The sequence below is a fragment of the Gavialis gangeticus genome, unplaced genomic scaffold (genome assembly GCF_001723915.1).
Source record: "Gavialis gangeticus isolate Ggan-Ray unplaced genomic scaffold, GavGan_comp1, whole genome shotgun sequence".
NCBI classification, from domain to species: domain Eukaryota; kingdom Metazoa; phylum Chordata; order Crocodylia; family Gavialidae; genus Gavialis; species Gavialis gangeticus.
In genome coordinates, this window is record NW_017728995.1 from 16326468 (window position 1) to 16351427 (window position 24960).

At 39.3% G+C, this 24960-nt stretch overlaps 1 protein-coding gene across 6 annotated transcripts in view; it reads left to right on the plus strand.

Annotated features, from left to right (window-relative positions):
- The window catches only part of LOC109287955 (multiple epidermal growth factor-like domains protein 6), a 360336-nt gene that overhangs the window by 196288 nt on the left and 139088 nt on the right, over nucleotides 1-24960 (plus strand). For 5 of the 6 annotated variants that reach the window (XR_002095029.1, XR_002095028.1, XM_019503252.1 and 2 more), the window contains exon 5: nucleotides 13335-13457. Coding sequence is in view for 3 of the 6 variants with exons in the window: in XM_019503252.1 (XP_019358797.1) it covers nucleotides 13335-13457 (123 nt within the window). In the remaining 3 variants the exon portion in view is untranslated. Of the gene's footprint in view, nucleotides 1-13334; nucleotides 13458-18353; nucleotides 18492-24960 lie in introns of those variants that run through there. The other variant, XM_019503254.1, reaches the window with a different exon arrangement.

Here is a 24960-nt window from a genome sequence, read left to right on the forward strand (position 1 = left end):
GAGACTGGTTTATTTGCTTTGCCTCCGACTTTGTGAGACCTTTGGTAATTGACTTCATCACTCTGGGCCAGACTTGTGACATTCTTGCGTGTTAAGAGCTCTCGGTGTAGCTTAAAATTAACGTGTGATAATGCCCTTAAATATCATCATCAGACACATGCATACCTACTAATGACTTCCAAGGGAGCACTCATGGCAAATGGTCATATTCCCTGTTTCACAGCACGGAAGTTGAAAGCAATTATAATTTCTGGGTTTTGAGGTGCTCATTCTGTGGCATTTACATATCTAGATTGACCAATACTTCCATTTTTTAATCTTTCAGTTTACCCAACATTCACAAAAAGCTAGCACATTTAATTACCTTATTCTTACAGTTCTAAGCTTTTTCTTGGTTATCACTTCTAGAATTAGAAGTCCAGATCAAGCTTTGTTTTTTCTACAACAAAACTTTTTTTGGTTAGTTTGCACCTTAGAGTTAAACTTTCTTTAAATCCAAACCAACCACCTCTAAACCTTGACTTTTTAAGTGCATGGAGTTTTTGCTGCTTGCTATCATCTCATAAATCTAGTTTTGTATAATAACCTTTTCAAAGGATAGACCACGCATGTGTAAATAACAGTTGTCTGGCAGAATTTGGTCCACTGTTACAAATTGTTACGTAGCAGTACACTAATCTCTCATTAACATCCCTGGTTCATTTTTAGTCTGAGTGGATGCATCTACATGTGCCATTAAAGCAATGTGGTAAACTTCGGTGTAGTTTGCATCTGAGTTAACTGCTCCCAAGCACAGCATCTGCATGTGTGCCCATGACCGCAGCAGTTTGAGCTAGGGCAGAGCAGCTGCAGGCTGACAGAGAGGTAGCAGGGGGTCAGCCCCAGGATCCAGGTGGTGATGTTGAGCAGCAGAGGGGATGACTGAGGCATTAGTGTTAAAATGCAGGGCTAGGCATCAACAGTCCCCAAAAGTACTATCTTACAGCTGAGTTAGTTAATTTATTGAGCCCTAATATTGGCACGTGTAGATGGTGATACTTTACTGCAGAGCTAACTAGTCAACTCCTCAATAAAGCACACGTGCAGATTAACCTAATGAGACTCAAAAGCATATAAAAATATATTGTGCTCTGAATCCCTGCCTTTTCCACCTCTCTAGTAAAGTTCTCGCTTAAAATGCCCATTAATTCCATGGGCAGCTACAGCTAGAAGTAGACTGCAGTGGTTTGCTTCTTGAGTATGTCTCTGTGATCACATGCCACAATTGAATTCACCGTGTCTCTTGGCTTTCTGGGTGGCTTTTACAATGATGGTGCTTGTGGGCACCTTCATATAACTGCACAAGAGAAGCCACCCCACCTTTTGTCATGTTTGTTTCCATACTGGACTGAAAATAACAGATAATTCTTCATAGACTTGATTGTTTTTATATGCCATAGATAGTAAACCATTAGTCTGAGAAGACTTTTCCTTCCATTTTATCCTCTTAAATGCTGCTTTAAATGGAGTTTATGTAGTAAGCAACGAACATGCTATCGTGAAAGTAAATGGTGTTTACAAAGATTTATATTGCTTTTAACAATGATATATGCAAATGCCTGGCTTTTGCTAGTGGCTTACCTCTGCATGCTTTTCCTACATGTGTTTACCAGTTCTAGTGCAATGGCCTGATTTATGAGCAAAAAAGAAAAAAAAAATCATGGAGATCTACTTAAGAGACAGTCTTTGAATAATGGGGACAGCCAAGTGAGTTAAGGCATCTCCCTGGGAGTAATGGAAAGTGCTGGCAAAGTGCCACACTTACTATTTGGCACTGACCAAAATGCTGGCCTCTTTTTTCCAGCTGTCACTTAAGAAATCAAATGACAGCAAGTGTCAAGCCTGCCTCTTGTTCAAGATACCCTCTGTGAACTCTTTCCGAGGCACTAAGGCTTCCACTGGACTAGCTCATTGTGTTTGGAGTTTGTTCTGGCACATCACATCTAGAAAGAGCCCAGGTTGATAGACCCTTGCTGTAGTAAGTGCATTTTAGAAAAGATCATTATAGGGCATGCCCTATCTGAGGTACAAATTAGAATCTTATAATCAAACATCCGAACTAGGGAGTCTATTTGACTTCATTTGTGTGTTGAAGACTAACGGGCCTTAAATAAGCAGCAGAAAACAGTGAAACAGGTATGCCTTTAGTGAAAAACAGGCCTGAAAGAATGGCATTATCAAGCAATTCATTCTTTTACCATGGAAAAAGAGTTTGTGGGAGGAAAAGGTCTGTATGTAGCACTGTCATGAAGATGCAATGTACCTGCTTTTCTATTTTGCTCATTTTGTTCCAAATGATGCTACCTGCAAAGCTATCATACCAAGCAATTGCAAACACTTGTCCAATTTGATAAAATTCTTTTAATTGTAAGAACTGTACTTGAGGTATGTGGTTGATGCATAATCTCTTTTTGCAATCACGGTTCTATCCATACTCCATAATTATCTCCAATCATGGGCAATTAGCATTTGTTAGCCTGTTGTTGCTGAGTTCAGACATTCTGGGGTGTTGAGCTGCATTATTCATTTTCTGTCAGTGAAAATGCATTTTGAAAAATAGCTGAAATGACAGGATTTGTTGTGCTATGATAATTTTTTTTCTTAAGTAGTTACTGTTATTGCAAAAAAGAAAAACCTATGTTGGATTTAGGTACTGAATTTAATTCTGTAGTCTGGTAAAGCCTTCTGTTTAGATGATAAATGAGAACTTAAATGAGAATTCAAAGTTGGTAAATACTTTTTTGCACAACAGGTAATTAGACTGTAGAACTCCCTGCCCCAAGAACTTGATGAGAGAGAGAATTGAGGAATGTTTAAAAAAAGGAGTAGGCAATTATGTGGACATCAAAGGCTGTCATAATTAATAATTATTATTTAAAAAGTTTCCCCCTATAATTAGTAATAAATATTTTGACTTCATCAGTTCCTAACCATTAGAAACCAGGACAAAACTGGATAAAAATATAGAAGATCTCATGTCTGTTTACTGTGGTGATCTTCCTCCTCCTCCTGATGCATCTGGATACTGGTCACCATCAGAGACAGGAGGCTGGTCTAAGTGGCCTTCAAGTCTTATTTGATCCAATTCCTATATTCTTCAAACTCTCTGTTTTCAAGGACCAGTGAAGTTTCTGGGGTCATTTAATTTGTTACATAACTTGGGCCTTATTCTTCGTTTTCAAGGGATTTTATTCTGGTGTTAATAGAGTTATTCGTGATGCATGGCTGTGCAAATGACAGGGGAATCTGATTCTCATCTCCCACCAGGTTTTTAATAAGGAAACATGAGCATTGGTATTGTATCTTCCATAAAGCTTTTTCTTTTTTGCCTTTCAGAAATAAAAAATGGTCTCTAGCAGTAAAGCATGAAACCATATTTTTAAACTGCTCCAGCAACAACACAACATACAGCCGTTTAAGCAGCTTGCATTCAGGCAGGAAGGTTGGGGTACATGCAGCTGGATGACTGATGACTTCCATATATATAAACATGGCATGGTGGTTAGCAGGAGTCTGTGCACCAGATTAGCTGTGCAGTGATTTAAAAAAATGATGTGATAATTTGAGAAAGTGCAGGCACGACAGCTGCCAATAGATACAATAGCAGTGATGGGTGCTTTATATGAGATCACACAGGGAGAATCTGTCAGATAAGTTTGCTTCACTTATCAGACACTTGTTAGTAGCAGCTCAGATTTACAGTATTTCATAACCCAGCACAAGAAATATTGGTCCTGATATTGGCTATGTGGAAGAAAAAAAACTTAATAAAGTGTTAAGAGTGTTTAATCAATATACTTATAGGACTACACTTGGCTCTGAGTGAGCAGCTTTGTTTTCTATTGAGTTAGATAATTTACAGTTAGCACTGGAAACAGTAGGTGAAATATAAGGCTTAGAGACTATTGCCTTTAAATTAAACATGGTTTTGGGTTTCTAATCCAAAGGAATAAAAGGAGGAAAATTCACTGTATAGGCTTTTGGCAACTGTTTTGTCTGCCTATCTTCACAGATTCATAGATGCTTGGGTTAGAAGGGACCTCAACAGATCATCGAGTCCGACCCCCTGCTTAGGCAGGAAAGAGCGCTGGGGTCAGATGACCCCAGACAGATGCCTATCCAGCTTTTAGTTATTTAACTATAATACAGGTATGTATAGGTAAGCATGAAGTATACTGCGTAATAGATTAAAACGGTCCCAAATATAAAATTAAGACCCAATTTCCATAACATTTTCAGTTATTCAAACCAAACATTTTGGTTCTACAGCCTCTGGGGCAGGGCTTTCAAAACAGGTATCTAATATCCTACACACCAAAGCAAGCAACATGATTTTCAGAAGTGCTGAGCTCTGAGGAGCTCCCATTGGCTACCTGGTTACTAAACACTTGAAAAATCAGGCTGAGTTACTTAAATTTACTCTACTAGATTCCACTTGTTGAACACCTTGGCCCAGACTATATACAGTCAGGGTGCTGTTATTGCAAATGACTAAGTAGTTGATTGGCAGTCCCTGTATCATCTTAGCTGAAGAGCTTGAAAGTGAGAAATCTAAAAGACTTCTAACATGACCTAAGTAGTATAAAATAACAATAAATAGTTTTTAGTAACAAAGTATAATGTACTTTGAAGTTCATTATTTCAGATATGTTGCATTCCATTATTTAGTTAGAAATATCTCCTTCCTGTTATTTTAAGTTCCTGGCAGAGGGAATAAGTCCATGTTTGGACAAGAGAAAAACAAGAGATCTCTTTGGTAGCTTGTTTTTTTAATTTTGGCCGTGTGAAACTACTGCAGGTCAAAGCTGATTGATTACTGGGCAGCATGAAGGTGAAGAAGTAAACACTACATGCAATGAATTAATTTACCATATAACTGTCACCTCCCTCTATGCATATGTATATAGGATGCACAGTTGTAATACAAAATACATATACACATTTATTCTAGTGTCTGAAGTTAGACACAAACATTGCTGTTTAGGCTGTGATTATGCCAGTATTTCATTATATACTTAAAACAGGTATTTGTGGGATTGGGATCTTAGGTGTCTTAATTGCATTAATCATTGAAGGCTGCATGGGCTCAGCACATCTGAAAAACAAGGTCTTAATTTAAATTCCCAAATATCAGTTTAGGCACATAATTTATAGGTCCCCAAAGCTTAACCCTTTTTATCACAATGTCTAAGAGACAAATCACAACAAAATGATTTTTTATTAGTAAACTGCTGAATTCTCCATTAAAATATCTTTTTCATGTTATTTTGGCCTGTTGAACTGACTTTGCTGTGTGTTAGCATAACACTTTGTAAACTAATCAAAATAGCCTTTCCTTGCAATGATGGTGGGCTTTGTTCATGTGGGATTGTGCTAAGAATGTGAATGATTTTACAGATTTTATTCCACTTCAGTGATTTATTACAGGTCCAGTGAGCTATGACATGCAGTAAAGTCAGCTTATTATGGTTCAGAGCACAGGTTAGCCCCACAGGGGTGGTCAGCGAAACAGAGGTCTCAGCATGTGGCTGTTTAAAAAATAGATGGTCTCATACAGCAGATAAACATTATAACCCTGGGAGAAATATTTTAAAAATTAAGCTGTAGTTATAAGAAACTTTGTCAAATTAAAGAAATCTTCCTATTAAGATGATTGCTAAACTTACTATTTGTATAAAATGCTTCATTTTAAAAGTACTTTACTTACAGAAAACGGGTAGCTGATATTGTCTGTAATCCAAACATTTATTTTCACATTTAAAGAGTTAGTAAATGTACATGATAATTCAGTACATCATTTTATTCCCATGAAATGCTTCAAACTCCTTTTGCAAGGATGTATTTGTTAAGTGATTGTTTACTCTTCTCTCTGGCATCTTTCCTTTCTTGCTGTCAGTCTAGTCTCAAAGCCCTAACTGTTTTCATTTTTTGTTTGAAAGTTATACTTTTTCTATCTGTTAAATTCAGGGCACCCCCATGAAGCTTGTCAAATTAGAGGTGACTCCCCAACCCCAATTCCCCCGCACCCGAAGATTACTGACTAGTTAAAAAAAAAAATAACTGGTAGGTCTGACATTTACTTTGTGGCTAGTCAAATTTTCCATTTGAACCTTATTTGTATGTAAAATTGGGATTGATTTTTAAAAATTGTTCAGTATTTGCTTTCAATAATTTTTAAGGGTTTTTTAAAACAACTTTTAGGATAGGAACTAAATCATTTTTTTTTGTTTAAATATGAGAGGTCAAAATTTTCCACAGCAAACTTTGACTAATACTCCATGTAGGATTGAGTTATTTTCTGACTGGCTTTACTATATGATTATTTGCAGATCTAGTGTGAATAACATTCACTAAATTGCTGAAAGAAGAGGTATCAGCTTTCTCTCTTGCCCTTTTCTCACACATTTCACATTTCCTGGGAAAACTCATATTCCCCTAGTTCTGAAACTAGGAAGTAGTTGAAGAGATGTTGGATAAATTAATACATATTTAAGTTTTCCATTTGTACTTGTCACGAATCTTCATGTTTTCAGTACTAATATAATCAAAATATGCTATGTTTGTCTTCCAGAAGTAAAACAGGTAGATTACCGTGTGTAAAGTTCATATAGAAACTACATGATGGATGTGAAAGTGTGTTTTATTGCCTTATTTAAGGAGTGCTACTAAAATTTAACATGGCAGGATTAAAAGATCTTCTGAAGTATGTGCTCTGGGTAATTTTGCATGTGCTATGGATTATTTTGCATCTTGGCTCTATAAATAAATTTGCAATATCACAGTAGCAAACATTACATTCATTTCTTGAAGCATGTCGTCACAGATGGATTGATACTCTTGATAACACTGAACTTTTGTCAGCCCTAACATGGCAGAATTGATGCATCAGAAAATTTTTGTCGTATATCTTGCTATCCTAGAGGCAAATTTATTTGCAATCTTGAATGACATTGGATATGGAAAGCAGACTGAAATCTGTTGTGGCAAGATTTTTTTTTACAACGATATATAAATCTATAGTTAAAAATGCAGACTAGTCTGTGTGCTTTAAGAATATAGAACAGCCGACTGAGACCAATGAATTTTATTCTTGTAATAGAAATCCCATTTGTATAAACTGCGAGATGAAATGCTGGGTACTCTCTTTCTTATAAAATATGTTTGTATTTGGTAGTATTGGGTAATGTTACTCTTATTGACTTCAGAGATAATGTAAGCAAGTAGAAAACATTTTAATTTTCTTAGTACTAAGCTTATATCTGTGGACATATACACCCAGTGAGGTTCTGTCTCCATATGTATTAAACCCTAGTTGATATGGAAAAGATTCTGTCACCAAGTAGCAGGGGGTTTATTGTGTTTTGTATTATCTGAATTGAAGCATTACTCTCATTGCTCAGTTAAGGATGACAGGAATCAAATTACTATGTTTTAAAGAGAAATGTAAACACCGATGCAGCATGAGCTTCCTGGTACAAGAGAGAACCTAAAAGAAGGCATAGAGTTAGGCCAGGATGAAAGACATCTTGGGCATAGCAGATATAGAGGTGGAAAGATAAAATTAGGACAGCAGTGATTTCTCTTAAGATGCTATAAATTACTCTGTAAATCAGCTTTTTCATAAGTAAGAAATAAATACACTTACATTGATTATATAAGTACAGTGCAATCCAAATAAAATATATGCTTCAGTATGCAATAAAACTATAGCATTCCAAATATGTTGTAGATCCTACTCTATTATAATATCAAGAGGGTAAACACAAACTGCTTAATCAGAAAGTTATTAAAATGTTTCCTTAGCTTCAAAATACAGAATCTGGTGCTGAATAAATTGGGTTATACATAGTAGTTTCCATCAGTTTGTCAATATTCAATGCCCCAGGGGGTGATGTGGTAAAGCCTGTTCAAAAATAATATCGGAAAATAATGTAGTGCTGCAAATAATTTTTGTTTTTAAAAAGCATGACATTTTAATGGTGATTGCTGTCCATTTTTCAGCCCTGATAGCATCAAGGGAAGCTGAAAATGCGAGTGTAGGGCATAGTTAGTATGTGCCTCATCACTGCTTATTGTCATCAGGCACTGTGCAGATGTCAGACAGTTAATGGAAGTAAAATCTCCTGGGACATGCCTATTCTATTATAACTTCTGATACCATACTCCTCACCATTGTATCTGGGTATATTAGTAGTACCTTTTAGAACATTAAGTAATGTGACTAAAATGCATTATGTTGTTGGTTCTCTTATTCTTTTCCCCAGAAAGTGTGTGCATTACCTTGTTTTAGCAGGCTGATTTTGTTATGTTGTTTGTTGATTTAAAAAATTGTTTGGTTTTTTTGTGCATTTGTTTGTTATTTTTATCATGCAAGACTTAAGAAAAGAACATAGGTTCCACGTGTGGAAGTTCACCAAGCCAAATCATGGTCCCATGTAAATCCATGGCAAAACTCCCACTGACTTCATAGGAACCAGGTCAGGATTTGGCATGCTTTGTCCTTTTTGGGTAGCTGAAGTTTTATTTGTATCTTAGCCCTGGGCAGCATGAAGGAGAAACTTTTTTAATGAGCAATTATGGTATGTATAGGGCTATGGAGAAAATAAATGGTTTGGTGACTCTACAATCTTTTTTTTTTTTTTGGTAGTTCAGGTTTCAGAAAACTGAAAAATATAAAATCAAGAGCAAAACTATGCCAGGGTGGTTTGCCTTTTATTTATTTATTACACCCCTGCTCCCCTTTAATTTTTTTGTGCTAGCTATAGCAACAAACCTAGGCTAAAGTTCATCAAAGGATTAACAGGCTTTGATTATCTTCAGGCCTAGGGATAGAAATTACACATAAACTGGTATGAGTGGTGGGAAACAAGTTCAAATCTGTAACACGACAAGGCTAGGGACAGACGTTCAAAAAGCCAGAGCCTGAACTGATTCAATCTTTGCAGGTTAGTCTAACCTGCCTAGGTTGAACCAGTATGTAACTGTACAGACATTCCTTTTGCACTGAGGAAATGCAGGTGAAATAAGCTTCCTCCTGGCCACCTCCCCCCAGTGTCCCCTCCCTCCAGCATCTGGTGTCCTCTCCCTCCTGACACTTGTCCCGGACACACAGTGAGTGGCGGTGGTGGTGGTCGGGGTGGACAGATCCTGCTGTGATCCCCTGGGGGGAGAGGGGGGCATAACCCTACTCCCTGCCCCCAACCTAAAGGGCCCTGCCAGCCTCCTGGAGCAGCAAGGGGGGAGCAACTATGATGGTAGCAGCAGCCCCTGTCACAGTTTCTCAGAGTGAGAGCCTCTTCTGGTGGGGGGGGCACGCTGCAGGGTGGGGAAACATGCTGCGGACAATGACAGTTGTGTCACTTGGGGGCAGGGGAGCCTCTGGCTCCCTCTGAGCCCCAGGGCTGTCACACAGTGTTCACAGCAGCTCTTCCTGCTCCGCAGAGCAGTGCTCCCACCAGGAAGAGGCTTGCATTCCCCAACACTGTGACAGGGGCTCCTGCCCCTATCAAGGACCCTGCCTCCTCGCTGTGGCAGAGGTATGGTTAGATGCCAGCTGGTAGGTCCCCTTATGCAGGGGCAGGGAAGGGGGGTTATTTCTCCTCCCTCCCGCATCCAGCGGAGGAGCCAAGAGGGGGCTTATTCTGCTGCTTCCCCCAAGCAGGGAGAGCAGCATTGGCGGTGGTCAGGGCAGGCAGACCCAGCTGTGGTCCCCAGGAGGGCAGTGGGATAGAGGGGAGAATAACCCCCCTCACTGCCCCCTCTGCCTCAGAGGTCATGCTGGCCAGCATCTGGCCATGCCTGGCCCTGCCACTGCAGCAGTGAGCGGGGAGTGCCCGGTAAACTCAACTTGGGTCTCTGCAGGTAGGACATGAAAGGGAGAGTTAAACCCCTCTCTGGCCAGTCCAGCCCACTGCTGGAGCAGCCAGCACAGAGGAGTGCAGGTCCCATGCTAGTGGGACAGGGGAAGAAGTGGGGGAATAAACTTCTTCCCTGCTCCCTTCCAGGGCCAGTGTCTGGCCAGATCCCTGCCCCTGCCTGTCCCTGCCCTGGCTGGGGAACAGAGGGGTAGGGCCAGCCCTGCTCTGCTGGAGCAGAGAGCCCAGCCCAGAAAGCATGCCGGGATGCTGGGGGACTCTGGTTTAACTTACACCAGGAAGGGGTCTGGGATAGACATTGCATAAACCAGTTCGAAAGCAATGAGTTAAGTCTGATACTATGCTCAACCAGGTTTATCTCAAACTGGTTTTGACCATTTTGAAACTGGTTTATGTGCACTGAATGTCTGTTCTGGTGCATGTTTAAACCAGTTTCTGAACACTTAAACTGGTCTATGTGTAATGTCTGTCCCTAGCCCAGAAGTTCAGTGCACAAACTGAATTCAAAATAGCCAAAACAGATTTAAGATAAAGCTGAATGAATGGAGCATCAGACTTAACTGATTTAGGTTAAATCAGTTTATTGAACTTCTGTCCCTGGCCCCCTCCAGATTCAAGTTAACTCACAGTTCCCCAGCATCCCAGGATGCTTTGCAGCTCCCTCACAAGGCCCTCTTCTCAGGGTGGGTGAGCTAGCCTTGGCCCAAGCTGTCTGCTGCAGCCAAGCAGGGAGAAGTGCTCTAGCATCCCCAGGCTTCTGGCCTGGGACACTGCAGGCATGTGGATGTATTTCCAGAATCAGAAGTGAATGTCTGTTCACTTACTTATCTGTTCAATCTACAGCATAGACTAACCTGCAAAGATTGAATCAATTTAGCCTGTCCTTAGCTGTGGTGATCTTCACACAGAGTCTGAGTGAATTCCCATACCTTTTATATCTATATAAGTATACATGTAAAATTCTTTTCTTTGTGAGGACTTTTTATGGCTGCATTTTGCATTTCTCTTGACTACAACCTACAACTTGTATTTTATTTTTTATGAAACACTCAATGTTTCTAATATTCAAGTCATTACATATATATTACATATACTTATGAAGTGACGATTGTGGTTATCTTTTATTGCTGAGTCTTTTTTCCCTCTCCCATTCTTCATGTCCTGCTCTCTAATCAGAAGAAACCAAGCCCTTCCAGTGACAAACACATTACCAGACAGTCCTCCTCCCAGATTTTGGAAGCTCATTGTATTCTTTAGCACTGGATTTCCACTTAGCAACATGCTGAGTAGCTTGCTGTGCCAACATACCAGTTCAGAACTTTTGTCAACAAATCAAAAAAGAGAGAACATTTTATACATGTTCCTTGGTGTCTGTGCCTAACCCTAAATAAATTAATTATGTTCTTATATGATCTTTTAGACAACATTAACATTTCATATACAGCAATACTAAGATACAAAGCATTGTGAACAGATCCCTTCTGAAATATATCAGACATGTATGGCAATGACCCAAACCCCTATGTGCTGTTTTCATTTAGTTTGCTGTCCCACTGGGACATTTGATAACTTTCCCATTTGAGGAATACTCTCTTTGGACATTTTGCATATGATCTGCTTCAACAGACTATTACTAGTCTGGTGGAATTTTTTACTATTGCCTGTTAGCTAGATATTGAAGGTAAGAATAAATGGGCCAAAACCCATTAACTTTTAGATATTGAACAGTTAATTAGTACTTATGATGTTGCTTATCACTACCATAATTACTGAAATGCAAGATGAGTGTTTTTCCACCATTTGGGGAAAAAAGCTTTTCATTTTGTATCCATATACAAGGAAACATCATTAAATACATCATGAAGTTGATTATATGCAGCCAATACTACACATGAGTATAAAAGACATGGCTCATATTGGGCAAACATACTGACAGGAACCTACCAAAAGGGTAGATTAGTGCAGCCCATCTGAATAAGATGTAGTACCCATTTTGCTTAGTCCCCTCAGTGCCAACTCTTTTCCAAATCGTGGTGAGCCACCACATTGAATATATTTTGATCTCCTCTTCACTCCAACAGCTGAGCTGTGCCTTTTTTCCAATGGTTTTTGTTTCTTCACTAGCCTTAAAAATCTGGCAAATATCACCAAATGGGGCCCCAAACAGGACTCAGAATCCCTTTGTTACTCCCTCTTTCAGCCTGTTGCATGATTATAGTTTCATAGTTTCTAGGGTCGGAAGGGACCTGAGTAGATCATCTAGTCCGACCCCCTGCCATGGCAGGAAAGAGTACTGGGGTCAAACGACCCCAGCAAGGTGTACATCTAAGTACATTAGTATGGTCCTGTCCTCCATGAGGTGGAGCTGGAACAGGTTGCCCCGTGCCTCATCTGCATATAATTTTTTGTAGGATCCTGGGACTTGTGACAAGAATACCAAGTTCTAGTCATGAGTGGGGGGTATCTGGAATACACATACATACTAAGCAGTGCTGAACTGTTGGGTCACCATGGCTTGAAATGCTGTTGACTCTGGTGGTACCCAGCCCAATAATTTATGTGGTAACTCATGAACCTTTTGGTTTTGGACTAATATTGTACATGGTTTGTACTATATATACATATAGAAGTGTTGTTTAAAAGTGTGTTTATGGAGATGTAATTTCAAAACTTACCTGCAGTTTCAAAAAAGGTAAAATGCATCAATTGTGGATGAACTAAATCTATGGGTACCTGTAATAATTTGCTTATATGCAAATGACTACAAATATGTTTATTTCAAGGTCCATTTTTTCAGATGTGCCTTTTACTTCCATGTAAATAGAGAGAGCGGGGTCTGACAGTAAGGAGGAAAGGAAGGAGTTGCAGTTGGGAAAGTGAGGGAGCGGGGCAGAGGGCGAGGAAGCTACCCAACTCCCCAGATTTATTTTTCATGCTTTAGCAGTGGTAGGGGGAAAGTTCAAGGAAAACCTCCAATAATTAGATTGAATGCCTAGAAAATTATAACAAATGTATAAATTTTCCTTATATAGAATCTAATTATTGGGGGGGTCATCTTATATTCGAGTAAATGTGGTATTGTGGTAAAGTTCTCTGTCAGCATTATGGGACAGTTCTCTGTCTTCTTACGTTAAAATAATATTGTACAGATTATTTCTTCACCATAAAAAGGATACAGTCTATTTTCTGAACAGCCAGATATCTAAAAGTCCATACCTGGAGCCCAAAATCAATAAGTAGCCATGTTGGTTATGATCATAAGAAGGCTTACAGCAGCAGCTTTAAGTTTTATTCATTGGTTCTTAGTTCCTTCCTCACCCCATAAAATCAGAAATATATAATTTATTATTCCATGACGAGAAAATCTCATCAATGCCTACTTCTTATTCAGTGTCTGATATACACTGTTTCCTCCTACAGATGTTAATGAATGTACCATTGAAAATGGAGGCTGCTATGACCAATGCTGCAATACTATTGGCAGCTATTACTGCAAATGTCCAGCTGGCCAGAAACTGGGGAAAGATGGAAAATCATGTGAAGGTAAAATTTCATACTGTGTCTCTTTGCTGATAGGACATCTGAAAACATCCTTGGATGGAAAATGAAAATTATTACCTTTTATCTAGAGCCAGTTGAAGTTCATATATATTCAGAGTTGTCAAGAGTTATGGATCTTCTCATGTCTGGATTATGAAGATGCAACTCTAAGAACACTTCAAAGGATTTTTTTGGAAAAAGTGTATCATTTGAGCCTGGGATTGGCTGTGCCATGTTCTGATTATGGAATTTCTCTCATCAGTTTGAAGAAAGTGCACATGTTCTGAAAGCATTTAATCTGTCTCTAAAACAAAATGACTCTTATCAGAAGATACACATATGTTTCTGCTCTTTAGTTGCATTTCTGCAGCTAGAGATTAACCGAATAAGAGAGGATTTGAAATCACATGCTACATAAACCCATTTGCCTTCTTCCCAAGGGAAATATGAGGCCAGATTCCATGGTATGTCCATTCTTATGCAAAAAAGCCATCTTCAAAATAGGGTTAATGTGTGGCAAAAGCTAATGTTAGCCCTCTCTGCATATGTGAATTATTGTCTGTTTTGCAGAACTCCAGTAACATAAAGTAACTGTAAACCTGGCCTTACTGGCCAGGCAATTCAGGTTTGTTTTTCATCATCTGAGTGGTGCAGAGCAGCCAGAGTATATCAGAGCCCATAAAACTTTTCACTAGAAAATTTTCTTTGCCCAGAATTCTTCTTTTTCAGGCTCCTTTCCTACATACATGCACACATCACGTGCATACATGTACTTTGCTCTATTTTATACTGGGCATGAGCTGTGTGCATCGCTGCCACCCTCCATTTCATGTGACCATATTTCATTGCTGCTTTAAAAATATAGTTGAAGTTCTTTGAATCCTTCAGGATGAAAGGTGTTATATACACATAAATTCTTGTAAAACATGTTATCTTTTCACAGTAAGAAACTATTTCTTATAAGGCTATTTTTTTCCATTGTACAGGATCTCATGAATCCCTCTCTTCTGGGATTTCATTTACTATTGTCCTTTGGCTCCTGATTTTTAGGCTAGATACATTGTAATGTACATCTCAGGTGTGATTATATTCTTTACCACAATCCTACAGTTTATTCACCAATAGTCTCTTCCAGACTGGAAGGATGTAGAATTAACTTCCACAGAAAGCTGTCAGCTGATACCTAGCTTGACAATGTAAATAAGAACTAGATGGATATTTTCTTTTGACTGAAATTTTTCATTAAGGACCTGTGTGATTCCCTTTGATGGATTTTTTTATAATCCAAGCACACAAAACAGAAATAGTGTGTATATTATCCAAAGATTCTTTCTGCCTTTCACCAACCTCCTGCTATTTCCTCTAGTGCTTATTTAATAATGCCATTGTGAACAAACTCATATGCATTTATAGTGATGAATACGTACTGTTTCAGATTTGCTTAAAAGTAGTTTAATATAATTTCTAGGTAACCATTCCTGTTTTGAAAGAGAGATTTACTCCTAAATTGTGTATAATATAGCAGTAAAGTTATTGTTAGAGTGATAATGAGCTACTCATATGTCCCATCTCATTCTAGAAAAGGCCATTTTGAAGTGAAAGTTGTTTGAGTCTTATGTCAGGCATCACACGATCAGGAATTACAGAAGAATGTTTTATGTACAGCTTAGTTCAACTTTTTTTAACTTCATCGAAATTCTTTTTAAGTGTACAGTTACCGGGTCTTGAGAAGTCATCAAAATTTTGCCTTTTGCCTGATGAATATTATCAGTCTTTGGGTTATCTGATATGTTAAACCCATGGAATAGAATGATTGTAGCTGTTATGATAATTACTTGCATCAGCTATCATGAACACATTGATGACAGCCAGCTTTAATGTTAAATCAGATTTAACAAGATTCATGCATGATCATTACACAGATGAGAGACTTCCAAGTGTCTCTCAAGGGTGTACAGATAGTGATGTTGATAGTTCAGGAGGGAGTACTCTGCCCTCCACGCTGGTACTTTATAAATGCCCCTCCCTGGGACATACTGCATTGCTTTGAGGTCTCGCTTGCAGGTCTCAGACTGAATTCTTTTTGCAATCACTTCATCACGAAAGTTACCCTGGCATTCTAGAAGAGTAAAGCTACAAGCCAACTTGGATAATTACATTCTCTCTGTCTATATTTTCCATATAGTCTCAAGAGTGTGTGATATTAGTGTTAAGCTATAGCATAACTTTGCCATGTTTTGTTAAACTCCTTCCATGTTCCAGTGACCAAATGGTTGAACTTCACTAATGAGTGAAATAATTGATGGCTATGCAGCTTTTAAAACGCTTTGAGATGTTTTAGGAAAAAAGTGAGGATATATATATGAGAAATATTACATCAGCATAATGGAACTAATGTAGACGTTATCTGTTTGGTGAGTAGACATTATAAGTTCATTATGAATACCTCTATACAGCTTCCCTCTTGACCCTGGGTCTGCCATAGAAAGCATCACCCTTGCCTGATGGGCAAACCAGAGACTAGGAACTAAGGAAAAGTAAATGGGAAGAGAGCAACCCTGAGCAGGACTTTAGCACAGCTAAGGGGTACATGCTCAGGGCCACTGAGCACAGGAACAGGAATAAGTGGATTGATCCAGGAGCAGGAAAGAGGCTGTATAGACATGGCATATTAGAACAGATTCTGACCTCGATTTATCAAAAACAGACTCATGTTCCCTTCCAACCAATGGAAGGTGTGTTGTGTGAAATAGGTGACAGTCCAAGACAGTATTTGATATCCATTCAACATTTAATGCTGAAGAAATGAAAGAGAAGTGGGACAACAATAATTTATTAGTCCAACAATATATGGAAGTTCGTTGACTGCAGTCATCTTTGAAAGCTGCCTAGATCAGTACCTTGTACACAAACCAGGTAACTGTTCAAACAAAATACTCAGTACTTCCTAGGACTCAAGTGGGACCAGTTATCTCAATGGCATGAAGAATGTACAGTGCCTTCCAGAATCTGGGCCTACAGTAATTCAAGCCATGTAACAGCAAAAGGAAGCCAATAAAGGCAGTATTAACTAAACCCTTATAACTTTTTATTGTGGTTCTGCTGTTCACTAAATGCTGCATGGGAAGCGAGGTGGATAGAACATTTAGTACCCCAAATTCTATAATCCTTAGCAATCAGGAAAGGTTGTTTTTTAGCCAGTTGTAGGGCATTTATGACAGGATAATAGAATCCATAATTCTGTACAGTACAGTGCCCTGTACTACCTTGCTACAGTGTTTACAGCTGGAAATAAATTGCAATATAGAAAAGTAACACGCAATTGAACAAAAATGCCAGAGGGGTGGGTTGATTATCCTTTCAAAACTAACTCTACATCTGTTGCATTATGACAGTTTAATCTCCCACATCCATGGACAGACAGGCTTTGTAGAACTCAGAATTTCATATCCAACATGCAAAGAACACTTTGTCTCAGATTTATGCACTCCACAGGTTTTGACATAAAAGTCAATTTTAACCCTAACTCTTTGCATCAAATCAGAGTCCTATGAAAACAATGGGAAACTCTTCTTTGCCTTTAATGGGAAAGGATTTGGATAGCTGTCACTGGTAATATGGATAGCTGTCACTGGGTTTTTTTCTCTGGAATAATTTCAAAGTCAGCAGTCACTTTGGAAAGGAATACAGCCCAGTAACTGGATCACATTTGGCTCCCCTTATATGAAATAGCACCGTACTCTGCAAAATAGACTTGTTAACCTCAGCTGATGAACTTGTAGAGTACCACTTAGTGGGTGTATCTATGTGTGTGTTTTACTGCAGAGTTGAGTAATTGGCACCACGGTAAAGTGTCACCGTCTACATGTGCACCCATATCATGGCATAGTAAACTGATTAACTCCACTGTGGGATAGCGCCGTCCAGGACAAGTACTATCCTATAATGCAGTTATTTAATGCACCACAACACACGTGTAGACAGTGACTGGGGCTGGCTGGGGCAAGAGGGTGCTACAGTGTGCGGGCTGCCTGCCTGCTAGCCCTACACTCTAGTACCCTCATACACCAGCCAGCCCCTAGGCAGAACATTGAGCTGGGGCGGAGCAGCCCTGGGCTGGCAGGCTGACCTCCCTCCCTCTGTCCCCGCAGCGCCCTGCCATCTGGGGCTGCTCTGCCTCAGCACAACATGCTGCAGTCCCAGGTGCATGTGTAAATGCACCTGGGAGCAATAAACCCTGGCACAAACTGCACCAGAGTTTATTTGGTCACATTAATAGCACATGTAGATGCACCCAGTATGTAGAGGAAAAATATAGCACTTCATGAAGTATAAATGCCATAATGTTTATTTACATAATTTCCCAGTATCTTAATTGGTGGCTTAGTGAATATGGGACTGAACGCGCACTTTAAAAAAAAAAAGCCAGGATCTATTCTGCTATTGATTTGGTGAGTACAACCTTGGAGTAAATAGTTTTGCCTCTATGTGCCTCAGTTCCTCCAAAGGGAAAAGCACATCATCACAGTTAAGTTAAATTCTTTTATAGTTATTATCTATTTCAATATAACATTGTATCACAGTCACTGTGCTAAATGCGCATCAGAGTAAGAGAAAATAGTCTTTTCTAAAATGTAAACAAATGTAAAGCATCCTAATATCAATGTAAACCAAATTCTGACATATGAAGCATGGTGACTGAGACCAAAAACTACAAAAGCATATGTTTACACATGAATAAGCTAATGAAGTTAGATAAAGAGGCCATGACCCTATGTTAACCCTCTTTGGTAGACTGTCATTTCTTATATATGTTGTCATGTTCTGAACTGAAACTAGAGACAAACGAAATCATATTATTGGTTGTTGACAAAAAGGAACTTTTGTTTTACTGATTAGAGTAATACTCCTATTTCTGTATAACCTGATCTCTGGACATCCCTGGGGAATTTTGTCAAACATCTGAGCATTGGCAGATTTCCTGACCTTTGTGAGATATGACCTCTGAGACCTACTGCATTCTGAGAGTCTGACTCTGTAAGACCACCATTGTTTACCCTAGTAATATAATAGTCTTGGGTGTCAAGTGATTTATCTTGATTTTATGTTTGGAGGGAACTCTTTTAAATAGCCATTGTTTCCAAATAATAGTTAATAGCTTAATTAAAGGAAAATTGAAGGATTTGTCTTGGAGAAAGAAAATGTGTGTTAGAATGACCTCAAATATTTATTTAGTCTGTAAGATTTTGCTTTATAGTCATAACTTACTTTTACTTTGGCAACAAAAAGCCCTACATTTTGCCAGTCGGGAAGTTCAAAGAGCCGACTTTGTTCTTCAGATTGATTTCCCAACCACCAACTCGTTAGTTGAAGCTTCTGAAATATCCTTTTTAAGGCACTGTTAGATTCTAATATTGTGCACTGCTAGTGAACTGACAAAGGGTTTAAGAGAAGCAAGCTGTAGGGCCATTGTGTTGCAAAGGACACTTTGTTTTAAGGTCTCTTTGGAGAAATGAGCTCTTTAAAGGGATTCAACATATTTTTGTAGTATCTCAAATTCTTTATTTCCACAGACTCACGGTTGGTCACATATGACTTATGTTCACACTCCACTAAACTCAAGTATGCTTCAACAGAAAGAAGAGTAAGGAAAAGAAAAGATACATAATGAAAAATAGAGCCCTTCTGAGTACACAGTCAAATATCAATTGTCTTAAGCCTTACAGTGACTATGCTAAAATTCTTCCATGCAGAGTGGATCAACTGACTTCCTTAATCTCCCTCAACTTTAAGACACTGTTCAAAAAAACTAAGATAAAAAATAGTCCATAGACCTTACAGTATCTTTTAAGTATTCTGTTCATTACTGTACTCACTTTATTTGCATCTCAAAGACAAATGAAAGAGAGAACTACATGTAATGGCCTTTTCAGGACCTGGGTCTGACTAATACAGAAGACCTCCCAGTAGCTTTGCCCTTACAACCCTCACAACCCTTAAAATATAAGTTAAAAAAGAAAATAGGAACAGAGGAAGGGGAAGAAGGTAAAACTCCTTCATGGCTTATTTAATCTGACTTTTAATTGCTTTCTTCTGCCTTAAGATACTAAAATGTAAGTTTGTAGCTGAGTCAGTAAATTGTAAGAAACATGCATTAGAGTTGCAAAATGCCAGCTTCTCTACTGGTGTCACAAATCATATAATTTCTCACAGCCTCTATGAAATATTTTGTCAAAAAATGTTAGGAATAAGTATTCTTCTTTCTTCTATCTAGTGTATCAGAGTAGAAGTAGAGAGATGGAAATCAAATGGACATTTATGAAATAGGTGGCTGTAGTTATTTTGAAATTTTACAGACTACGTTGGGTATAGAAGAACTGATGTATCCATCCTTGCCTTCAGTTTTATTTTTCAATAGAATATTTGTTATGATTTTGCCTGGTAAGGCTATATATGGATTCATGGCATTGTTCATGTGGGTAAAGAAAATGCCTGACACCTTTATCTGCACAGCCCCTTCGGTACCCAAGCAGCCTACATCTACATACTGCTCTTACAAAGAGGAATATATTGACCAGGCTAGGAACCTTACCAGTGCTAATGGTTCTTTTATAACACTCTGTACTGTGAGGGGCAAGATTTTTATGGAACACAGGTTACAGAATTTAAAAAGGAAAAATGGGTGGAAAATATTTATAATGAATTTTCCATAAAACTTTCCTAGTGATGTTCCCAGTTCTTTCCTGAAAGTTAAATTTGTATTTGATTTTTTCCCCCTGTTATTTATCTTTCCACCATTCAACTGTCAACTATGGGGGTTACTGTTATCTGGGCATGCACATAATCTGTAGATCATAAGAAAAATAAATGGTGACCAGATTTGCAAGCACTCAGGTGACAAGTTTCCCTCTATGTTCTTGTTCCACCTTGGGTGCCGGACGAATGTGGCTGATGGGCACACCATTTACTGCATACAACTTACTTATGCGTATGGTGCCAGGAGTTTGTATTTGGTTCTTAATGACAAAATATTACAGCAAACAATCTACTGAAAATAGCAAGCTGATAAATAGCATAGGTAAATTACTGTAGGTCATTGGACATTCTCTTAATGGGTTGAGATGAATTGAGTGGATCCTGATTAATTAAAAGCCCAAGGCAGGCAGAAACCTGAGCTGAATGTTGCCTCACTAAATGAAGTTGTGTAGCACTGTCAGAATTTTAAAGTATGCTGTAGTTCGTTTTGGTCAATCCCCTCTAATTTGCTGCAGCATTCCAAGACTAATCCACTCAATTACATGCTGGGGACACATGCACCTTTCTCAGTCTAGCTAATATTTATCATATACCAAACCCAACAAAATCACAGACATTTAAGGCTAAAGTATGTCCTTGGGGTCTGCTTTTGCTGCTCACTAGAATCACTGGAGGAGGGTTGGTATTTTCAATGGACAATATTGGGCAGACAAGAAAAGAAGTCAAAATTCCAACACATTTTTATAGTGAGGTGCAGTCCTATTTAGGAAGAATATCTCAAAATAACACATCATTCAGTTATTTGCATTGTATCATTTTGAGTTTTAATTGCAGTAATTGTTTGAGACCATTTCTAGAATCTTTCAAGTGCTTTTCTTACATAGGGGCAATTGAGGAGGTAACTAATACGTGCTCTTGTACATTTGGGCACTGCTGAGCTCCAGAAGCAAGGACCTGGCATGGAAAATGCTTTAACAAACCAACCTTGTTTAACCCAGAGGGCCACTACCTTAAATTCATTGTTTGGAATTGCAGTGGTATTTTAAGAGTTGGGTTTCTTAGGTTCTGAGTAATTGTTCTTATCTCATGGGAAAATACTACTTTCTCTGTTTAGAGCTATAGTCTAGGAACCTGAAAAGAAGAGAAATCCTCTTAAATTGCAAATCTTTGTTTAAAGAGGCATCTGTGCTTTTCTGGTATGGATACAACTTCCCCAGTTTGCTTGCTTCATTTTTTTCTAGATTGGGCCACAGCCAGCATCCCACATTCAACAAGGAAGATAACAAGATAGGCCCGATAATAACCCACACTAGAGATCCCCCAGGGTCTTGGGTAGATGAGCTATCAGTTGAGACAGGCTTCTTTCAAATCAAAATCATTCGATAGTGATACCTTACTCCCAAGAAAAAGACTGATTTAGTGGAACTGAGGATCCTGAGTACAGTTGGATATGTTTGGCTTTTTGCTTTTGCTTTCTCTTTTAAATCGTTTTTTAAAAAATGGGGGATTTTATACAAACTAATCAATTATCAAAATGCTCACTATCAGAGGATTTATGATAACAGCATTGGGTGCTTGTATACATGACTGGGGTTTAGTCCCGTAAATTGAAACGGTGAGTTTTTAATTGTGATGATTAAATACCCACCGTTTCAATTTAGTGGCTTCCTTCACTATCGTGGCAAGGGACCCAATCCTTGGGGGGGTTTTTTGGTTGGGTTTTTTTTCCTCTTGCACAGCCTGCCCACCTCTTCCATGGCTGTGGGATGAGCTGCCGGTGGGGTGAGCAGCTCCTGAGTTGTGGGGGGCCCTGGTCCTGCCCTCTGCGGTGCCAGCACCCCCCAGGGCCTCCCAGGTGGGCTGTTAGGGGGTTGGGGGCTGCCGCTTGAGGAACAGTTTGATCAGGCTGGGTGCTGCCTCTGAGCTGAAGCATTCCCCAGGCTGCTAGCAGCCTACCTGGGTGGCCCCGGGGGATACCAGTGCTGTGGAGGGCAGGGCCAGGACCCCCATAGCTCAGGACCTGCTGTTAGCTTACCCCCTGACCTCAGGCAGGCTCTGAGGAGAAAAAAAAGGATCAGGCTCGTTGCCACTTTTTTTTTCCCCAGCAGAGCCTGCCCATGTGAGCTGCCAGCAGGCTGAGCAGCCTGTGCACTGTGGGTGACCCCGGTCCTTCCCTCCACAGTGGCAGCACCCCTTGGGGCTGCCCAGGTGGGCAGTTAGAGGGCTGGGGGCTGCCCCTGCTTGGAGGCAGCACCCTCTGGATACAGCTCTTCCCTGAGCCTGCTGGGGCTTCCAGCACACCATACACCATTGCTACCACCATCTCCGGCCACCAGCACACCCAGCTCCCCTCCTGCCACTTCCCCACACTGCTCCAGGGGTAAGACAGCCTGTTCCCAGGTCCCAGGTGGTGGGAAGGTGACAGGGACAGTGCATGGTGCACTGGAAGTCCTAACGGGCTCGGGGAAGAGTTGGATCCAGTGGGAGCTGCCTCTGAGCTGGGGTAGCCCCCTGCCTCCAAGCTGCCCACCTGGGCAGTCCCAGGGGCACCACCACCATAGAGGGAAGAACAGAATGCTGTGAGATCTAAAAGGCACACTTTTATTCATAAGCCTTGGAAAACTGGCACCCTGTGTCACATTTTAGTTATCAAATGAGTTACAGATAAGTTCCCAAAACTTAGGGGCCTCCCAAAAAACCCCTAGTATCAGGTCTCATCTCCACATAGTCAGCTGCTGGAATTGGCACGGTGCTTGAAAGCTAATCATAATTCTACACCTATTATAGAGCCATCACATGAATTGGTTCCACAGAGCTTCGAAGTTCTGTATGTATACTAGAGGATCTAAGAAGCATCACATGGACTGGACCTGCTGGGAGGAAATATTGAACCGGAACCATAGATTTGCTTTTATCTGTGGAAAGCAGTAGCTTTGTAGAGTTCTCCGCATAGTTGTTTTGTAGTTACGAATTTGCAGAGAAAGTTTCCCCCGATCATATATTCTCACACGTAACATTTTCTCTGTCCAAAGTGTTTCATGCGTCAAACTTTATTTGACAGCTTTTGATAATGAAAATATTTTGAGCTTTGGTAACATTACAATAGTGCACCAATCGGGGATTTAATGCAGCTTAATTAATGCTTTTAAAAAAGCTTTGAATTTTTAGCTGAAACACACTACACAGCAACATAGTAGCACCATTATTGTCCAGACAGTATGTAGGATTTAGACTGAAATAATATGACAAAAGCAATAAACTCCACTACAAATATGTTTTGAAACATTTCTAAGACTTTAATGATTAGCTTATATTATAACATTTATGAATATTTTTGAAAAACAGGTTATGGAGAATGTTAACATTCCACTATACTGATTGACAATAATTAGTTTATTTTAAATGAAAGAAAAGAAACATGGTATTGTTGCAGCTGACTAATGGGAATTAAAAGCTGGGTAATCTCTTCAGCAATTATAGGGATACAATGATTGTGGTTGTCAAGGAAGAAAATATATTCATACTTTTCTAAATCATTGTGTTGGAAGAATTTTGCAAGCCTGAAATTGAAGCTCTGGTCGTGGTCTCCAAAATTACAGTTAGTAGCTATTTTATGCTGAACCAAGAATTTTGAATACTTAAATTATAGCTTGTTTGCAGTAAGGTATTTACCAGCAAATATGAGCATCTTATAAACAGCAAGAGTCATCTCAATCTTCATTTTGAATATGTCTCAAACCTAGATTGAAACTGAATAACTCATAGAGAGAGAGAGAGAGAGAGAGGTGGTTTAGAAACCTTCAATTCAAACTCTAAATAGAAAATTGTATGAAAAAGTGCATATTTGCTTTTCAATAGAGAGTATTATATAGCCTAAATTTTGCTTTTTTATGGCTTTGCCTTTTGTACTATGTAAACAATGACTAATGATAGATATAGAGATATGTAGAACTCCTGAGTGTTAGTTACATATCTCGTTATTACCATCTAGCCAGCAACCAATGCTATTTTGTGCTGGAACTACTAATAAAAGTCTCATTCTTTATTGAAACATCCCTGAATTTTATGAACCATCTTATGCACTCTTAATAAAGCTTTAAAACAATACATGATAAAATCAAAAGAAACACAAATCTGTCAACACTTTCATTAAGAGCAGCAGCCAAAAGGAAATGATCCAGATGTGACTGTCAGTAAGATCAGGAAATGCTGGGAAGGATATATCTTATTATTAACAGATCAGTAGCTTGATGGACATGGGGCTTGATTATTTAAACTCCTGTTCCATGGCTACTTTGGTGGCTTTACTTGTGAAGTATTAAGATACCACTTAGAAATATGGGTGCATATGCCTATCTGTTAATTGACAATACCCTCAGCATTGGTATGATAATTCCCTGTTTGGGGGGGCGGGGCAGGGGGGGTGAGGAATGTCATGTGAAATCACCAAGAGCTAGTAAGAAAGGAGGAATCAAAGAATTAAGTTGACAAAGTTATTATTTTAAGGAATACAAGACACTTTCTGCCTTTGGCATCATTGTATATTAGGATTTAAACGTTAGGATTTAAACCTAGAAGCTTGTGCATGAGCACATGGTACCATTATGTTCTGTTAATGTTTTAATGCAGTGGTTCAAAACCTTTCTTGTATCAGGACCCATTTTAAACATTGATGGTCAGTACCAACCTAGTGCTCCTCACTCCGGGCCTATTGCCCCCCACCCTCAGCCCTCCAATGTGTGAGGCAGGG